This window comes from Camelus dromedarius, chromosome 12 (assembly GCF_036321535.1).
Source record: "Camelus dromedarius isolate mCamDro1 chromosome 12, mCamDro1.pat, whole genome shotgun sequence".
NCBI lineage: Eukaryota > Metazoa > Chordata > Mammalia > Artiodactyla > Camelidae > Camelus > Camelus dromedarius.
In genome coordinates this window covers 45047067-45054677 of record NC_087447.1, presented here as the reverse complement: position 1 = coordinate 45054677, position 7611 = coordinate 45047067, and the positions used below count along the sequence as shown (strand labels likewise).

At 39.0% G+C, this 7611-nt stretch overlaps 1 protein-coding gene across 1 annotated transcript; it reads left to right on the top strand.

The window, feature by feature from the left end:
- The first annotated feature begins 6218 nt into the window (after positions 1 to 6218).
- On the top strand, positions 6219 to 7251 carry LOC105097930 (olfactory receptor 52D1). Its single transcript, XM_010990558.2, has one exon. It carries the CDS (start codon positions 6284 to 6286, stop codon positions 7232 to 7234), a length of 951 nt encoding a protein of 316 aa, XP_010988860.2. The 5' UTR covers positions 6219 to 6283; the 3' UTR covers positions 7235 to 7251.
- The last annotated feature ends 360 nt before the right edge of the window (positions 7252 to 7611 follow it).

Below are 7611 nucleotides of genomic sequence, written 5' to 3'. Positions count from 1 at the left end.
GACCCCTGAAGGAGATATTTAGGTAAAATCAGTTAGGTGAATTTTTGTATAATGCAGGAAGACATAAGCATATAGTTGTAACTACTTTTAACTTGAAATTTTATAGCTCTACTCATGTACAAAGAATAAGCAGGAGGGAGAGGGGAGAAAGAAAGTCTTTGGGACGTCTAGAAAATCAAGAATTTTCTTGGTTTAGTTTTTTCATCACTTGTATGAAGAAGCTGATGATGGGTACAAAAGAGCGTTAAGATTAAGGTTTATGTATTTCCTATTTCTCATTTTGAGATATTTGAAGGTTAGATATTTTCTAACATGCAACTCACCTCTGTGTTTCTCAGTTTCTGAATCAAAGACAAAGCCTCCTTCCCTTTTAAGTAGCTATCAATTCTTTCTGTTACGACTACCAAACTTACAGCTCACACTTCAGTCCTGATTCTGTATGTTATTAATCCCTCCTCCTCTGTCCTTCACTTGCTTTACTTTTTTTCCCCTACCCACCTCAAATTTCATAGAGCTGATTATCTTTTGCATCTGTTTTCTTCAATCGCATGCTTCAAAACTTTTTCACTACCCTTGGCCCATATTTTACAAGTTTAACTTAATTTGAAATGATTACATTTAATTTAAAATGTATTTTAAAATTATATTTAATTTAAAAATTTTTAAATTTGGTCTAATTTTAAGAATTAAAAATTTGATTTAATTTTTAAAATTTAAAATTTGATTTAATTTAAAAAGAATTATGAAAAGGTAACACTAGGTAATTTATTTCACAAATGAGGAAATAAAACAGAGACTTACAAAGACTACAGAAAGACAAATAGATATTTAAGATCCAAACCCAGATCTGTCTAAATTTGAGTTCTTTATCCAATTTCTCCCTAGATATCTACTCACTTGAATGGTTCCTAAACTTTTCAAACTTAATTTCTCCAAAACTGACCTAGAAATTCACTAACTTCCTCCCTAAAAAATACTCTTCCTTTTCTATTTTCCTTTATAGTAAATAGCACCACCACAAACCTGAAGTCTAACACCAGGAGCCTGTGGCTTCCCCCTTATCTCCCCTAAGTCACCCTCCAACAAAATGAACTCAGTATTTGAGTTGAATATTTGAATCTGAAGTGCTCACAAGTCATTACAGGAGATATACACATCATATTCTCACCTTTGTCATGGTCTTTCAGCCTATCTGGGCCCTTATCTATTACCTGTCTCTTTTGAGAGAATTTCAAAATTATCCTTTTCAAGGAGTTACATCCTTGCTCCATCCAATCCACTCTCTCTATAAAAGCCAGAGCAATCATTTTACTATCCACATATGATTGTGTCTCTTTGCATCTTGAAACTCTTCAACAGTTCAGTTGTTCTCAAGATCATGCATAAGTATTGTCTTTAGGATCATTGCAGGGAATGGAAGACTTTAATAAAAAGAGCAACCTTCCATGAAAATCAGAGCCTTGCACTTGATTTACATTTATTCACACTTGGTGTATGTTTATTTCTAATTAATTTGCTCTTCCCTGACTCTTTGAGCAAGTAATTTCAAGAGTGATGTTCTTCTTTTGTGTTATCATAGCCAGTGTTTTGTTATTGTACAAAAAACAAAAACAGAAACAAAAGAACCACAAACTTGGTGTGGATACGGTGTGTGTTGGGTGGAGTTGAGCAGAAGCCATACACGCTCCTCTTAAGAAACTGTCCCAGGATAAAAATACCTATTTCCTAAACTCTCAACTGGAAAAAAAGCCATATATTTAATCAAGATGAACATATTAAATTCCTTAGGAGTAAGAAGTAAAGAGTAAGACTATCATTCTAAAATAAGATCCATTGTATTTATGAGTGGTGATATTTTTTTGCTGTCTGTAATACTCTGTAGGCAGTTTAGAAGAGACACATGTAGGGGCTGCTTTATTCATGCCACTATTATAAGCCATCATCTTATTTGCTTGTGTAATTATCTATCCACACCTATATTATGAGTACCTTGAAGGCAAAAACTTAGTCTTAGGCATCTTCTTATACCCTGTCTTATGAAAATACCTGACATACCATGTGCTCTCCAATAAAGATTTCATGCATATTCAAAATTCATCAGGAACCCCTTCCTCCATGCCATCATCTCTTGCCTTTCTTTTCTTTCTTCTCCATCCAATTTAGATTCCATTGTATATTATTTCAGTCAATGTTTGTTTATTCTAAACTCAGCTTGTTCTAAATTCAACTGCCTCTCTTATATACTCTGTTGAAAAAAATATTCCAGGAATCTTAACAAAGTTAGCCCCATATTTTGAAGAAGTTGTAGAAAATGACCATGTTTGGGCAGACTGATGTTACTGTTAATAAATTAAGACAGTATACCACCATACTCACCAAGTTTCAGCTTCTCAGAGGCATCAGATTTCTTCCTGTTTCTTCTACTGTGCTTTTCTTTATTCTTTGCTTGGCAATTTCTATTTAGGCTTCAATTAAGAATCCTTCCTCGGATATTCCTCCTTTAACCCTGCACATTAGATTAATATCTCTTGTACACATTCTCACTGCACAATGTTCTTTTCATTTCAGGACTCATCACAACTCTAATAAGGCAATTGCTTGTGCACATAGTTATTTAATGTCTACACCCTACATTGTGTCATCAAGGACCAGCTTAGTTTCTGCTGTGTTTACCATCACATTCTAATCACTTGCAAAGTTCCTAGTCTCTAACAGGTATGCAATAAGTACTTGCTGAATAAAAGAATTGAAACAAATGAGTTTTAAGTAATGAATGAAATCCCTATTTTGCATGATGGAAGTCCACCTGGATTTATAAGTCAATCTAATCAGAGAGGAAATTATGAGTAGTCATGGCGAAAGACTTATTTTATCCATAATAAGGTAATAGTTGTTATCCCACTTATTTCTCAGAGCTCTTCTTTAAATGAAGCACTCCCAAGTTATTGTTACTTTTACATAGATGTGGAAATGAAACACTCCCAGAACAGTTCAGTATTTTGTAAGAGCACATAGGAAGAGTTGAGTGGAACAAGGGATAAATTCCACTAGACATTGAAAGTAGACTTCCTGGTTGAGTGGATGGGAGGTTGTATGAAGGGTTTTCCTGTTGGCGGAATAAGACTATACCAGGCTGGTTATCTATGATTTTCAGACTTATATGTACGTTGTGTTAGATATTTGCCCCACACAAGTTAATTACTAGCCTGTACTCTAAACAATGGGCTGAACACAAAGTTAGTGATGATTCTCTACTGAGGGAAGATGGAGAGAACTGCCAAGCAAGACTAAACGTTGCAGTAAATATCTAAAAAGAGAGACCTCTTCCCACCTGAGAAAAATGGCAGCCGCAGTGAGAAATTTTGCCAGGGTTTATTGTCTAAAGCTAGAAGCAGGCTCATTTCAATTCAATAGACATTTATTAATCATACACTGTGAAATAAGCTTTTGCTAGGATTCAAAATAAAATGAAACAGTCCCTGCACAAGAAGTTTTAGGAGTTCTAGACTGGACCTGGAGACATGGTAAATCTGACACTTGCCAGAGTTATTTTTTAATCAAATTACTGATCAAGCTAGATCAAACCCTGCTGAGACTCAGATATGCTACCATTCTAGATTCCAAAATTGCCAAACCGCCATTAATATGAGCAGGGGTGTAAAAGTCCTAAGCTGGGAAGTGTTAGTTTGGTTTAATTCTTGCTCATATCTTAGACTGACTTGGGGCCTTGGGCCCTGAGACCCATATGTCCCTCTGGTTCAGAGGTTCTCTGTTCTAACGTGTCTCGAATCCCTGGAGAGGACAAGGAAGTACATTTGCACTCCACTCCTCCAGGCACTGTGTTGGTTCTTCTCTACTGGAAGCATGATCCTATGTCCATCCCCTTTGTGGTTGTGTCTGTCCTTTCTGACCCCAGGACTACTTCTTTTGTTCTTTGGTCTTTTTTTTACTTGCTGTGTTTCTGCACTCTCTGGTTTTTACCCTTCCTTTGCAAAACGGCTCCAGGACCAGGACCTGCAAGGTATAAACCGGTGGTGAGCAACGTAGATCTATGAGGGAGTAAAGCTAGTAGTGGGTAGAGCTGATGAAAAATGAAGGTGGTGGAGAGGACAGAAGGAAATGGGGGGAAAGTGAGCTCCAGGAAATGAGAAAGGCTAAGATTAGAACTTTGAATATAGATTCTAAGAGCCGACACTTATGGTAAGAGAATGGCATGAAAGAGAAGTGTCTGTTAGGAGCTTAACGGAGCTTCTCCCACTGCTTTCCCTAAAATGTTTCTAGGTTCTTCTGAAAGTCAAAATGCTAATTGCTAAGGATGTAAAACAATTTAAAGAGAATCAATGGTCATGATAGACTTAGGACTGGCCACACCATACTAGGGCCAGCCACCTGGAGATTAAAATTTGACATGCCACCTCAGAAAGTTTTAGGTTATCTTATATGCGTAAGCATGAGTTTGTACTTGTGAGTGCATTTATGAATGAGTGTCTTGTTGTTCTTTTGGAATAATGGAGCAAGCACTAAGATGCCTACCAATCCTATACACCACGAAGGGGCACAAATAAATACAAAATGGAGTTAAACAGTTGCTTTCTAGAATGGGTCTTAAACAGTCCTTCTGTGATCCATGGATATGCCTTTCCCTAAAAGGAGTAGAAGGGAAATCTTCACATGGGCACACTTAGCATAAAGTGAGAAATAAGGACAAGGTATGGATTGTAATATTTCATGATCAAGACACTGCAGAAGGACCCATCCCATGTTTAGTTTAGTGCTGGCAGAGACAGAGCACGTGGAGACAAAGGATGTGTCATTGCCTAACCTTAGGAGAGAGGAGAAAAATGCTCAGCAATCAATCAGAAAATGCATGTGACCAATCAAGAAAGTGATAGAAATTTGCTATATAGATAGATTAGATTATAAATGTATTGAAGAGCTAATAAGGAGAATCTCTTGGAATATACAGATTGAAAAGAACGTGATAGGGATTATAGATCTGGTGAGGAAAGATCTTCTGTAAGGACTTCCAAGAACAAACACTATCTTCCTACCATGGTAACTTATCCAAGTCTATTAAAAATTCAATTGCTGCATTCAGTCCTTTATCTATTTACTTGTCAAACATTATTTATTGACCTAGTATATATAAAGAAGTGATGCTGGATATAGAGAAAAAAAAAGGACTCAGAAATTTCCTAGTGTAGTGGGGCAAGAGGCATACCCATAATTATAAAACAAGTTTATACTTCCTAAGGGAGTTAAGATAAAGCTGTATCATTCTCTTACTGTAGCAGAAGGGATTCATGGAGGGATATGTACTCATGTGAGTTTTGAAGGACTATTAGCTACTTGTCAGGGCCCAAATGGGAATATCCATTCTGTGCAAAAAAGCACCATAAGTCATGCAGGTGTGTTAAACATGCTTTTAGATATTTCAAAACACTTAGACATGATTGTACCATGCAGTATGTGGTGCAGTGTGTTGGTCAGTAATGCTAGATATGTGGGCAAAAGTAAGAAGAGTTTTGCATGCTTTCATATCAAAATCCTAGAGGGAAACAGAATGTGCCAGAATTAGGGAATTTCAGGATAGTGTAATACGGAAACCACTTTCAAAGGTGTGGGCAAATGTAAGAAAATATCGGGTGCTTGTGAAGTTCCTGGATTAGTGACAGCAGTTACCGTCACAACCCCTGGACTAAAAGGACAAGAGGAGAATATGGTTAGAAGAGAAACCCAGAACCAGAGAAAGCTGCTTGCAGAGACATACAGCCAGTTTGCAGCAACCCTGCTGGGAGGGAGCTGGAGGAATAAACCCCTGACCTCCCTCCAGTCTCCTGTTGGTGTTTCTCATTGCCAGATCCAACCAGAAGTGAGAGGGCAGGGGAGTCTGTCGATGTAGCCCAGTGTCCCAGGGCCCAGAACAAGACGGGAAGCAGTGGAGGGTAGACCAGAGGAAGATAACACAAGATATTCTGCACAGCATACACTAAGAAAGGTTATATTGGTATTAAGTTGATGATTTTCACATGTTAGAATATTAGGTAGCAATGCAGAGGTTTCACTAGAAGATGGAATTCCTAGAAGTGGGCATATGATTTACAAGCTATTTTAATAACCCAAGAAAGAAATGAGAAAGGCATGCTTTAGAATAGAATTGGTGAAAATGGAAAAGAGGCAGGAAATTAAATGGATTTGTAGGAGGAATAAATGGCATCTGGGTCCACTTTATTTCATTTTCTAACAATTTTTGTTAAGATAAAGGCTGGTTCTCTGCATCATTATGCTTTCTGCATCCATCTCCAATGACACTGCCTTCCATCCATCCACATTTATTCTACTTGGAATCCCGGGGATGCAAGACCAGCACCTTTGGGCTGCCATCCCCTTCTGCTCCATGTACATCCTTGCTCTGGTTGGCAACGGCACCATCCTCTACACCATCGTGAAGGAGAGGGCTCTGCACGAGCCAATGTACCTCTTCCTGTGTTTACTGTCCATCACGGACCTGGTGCTCTGTTCAACCACATTGCCCAAAATGCTAACAATCTTCTGGTTTAAGTCCCACAAAATTTCCTACCATGGATGCCTCACCCAAATGTTTTTTGTTCATACAGCCTTTGCCACGGAATCCGCTGTTCTGCTGGCTATGGCTTTTGACCGCTATGTGGCTATCTGCCGTCCACTTCATTATACATCCATCCTCAATGGCATGGTGATTGGGAAGATTGGCCTGGCATCCGTGATCCGTGGCCTTCTCTTTGTGTTCCCCTTTGTCATTCTCATTGAACGTTTACCTTTCTGTGGACATCACGTCATCCCCCACACCTACTGTGAGCACATGGGCATTGCCAGGCTGGCCTGTGCCAGCATCAAGCCCAACACCATTTATGGTCTCACTGTGGCACTCTCAGTCACTGGCATGGATGTGGTCCTCATCGCCACCTCCTACGGCCTGATCCTGCGGGCCGTGCTGCACCTGCCCTCAAAGGATGCCCAATTCCGAGCATTTAGCACTTGTGGAGCCCACATTTGTGTGATTCTTGTATTCTATGTACCTGCTTTTTTTTCCTTTCTCACTCACCGCTTTGGTCACCGAGTACCTCCTCGTGTCCACATTGTACTCGCAAATCTCTATCTCCTCTTACCCCCTGTTCTCAACCCCTTGGTCTACGGCGTCAACACCAGACAGATCCGCCTGAGAATACTGGACTTTTTTATGGGGAGGAGGTAGTTTACTCTCTCCATACCCTAAGGACGAACGGGGTAAAATTATAGTTAATTTTCTACTTTCTCAAGTACCTCTTATCCTTGGACTAGAGGTGCTGTTTCTGCTAATCTTAACAAGCCAGTACTGTTTATTATCTGAGAGTTTCTGAGGTGTTTAGAACAACATTTATACCTGCTAAATACATAGAACACTATTTTCCTGCAAAGACATTCGTGACCTTTAATGGCTCTGTGGGTCTTGACTCTTCCCAGGGAAAGGTCAGGAGGCAATGTAGTACATTTGATGGTAAGAACCATGGAGAGAGATTCTCTTTATGTACAAAAATTCCATGTGCTGGAAGTAGAGGGAAAGTGGTCAAAAAAGAACTATTTACTTATAGC

Excerpts from the sequence above, each read along its gene's own strand:
- LOC105097930 (XM_010990558.2), top strand. The coding sequence starts at position 6,284 with ATGCTTTCTGCATCCATCTCCAATGACACTGCCTTCCATCCATCCACA.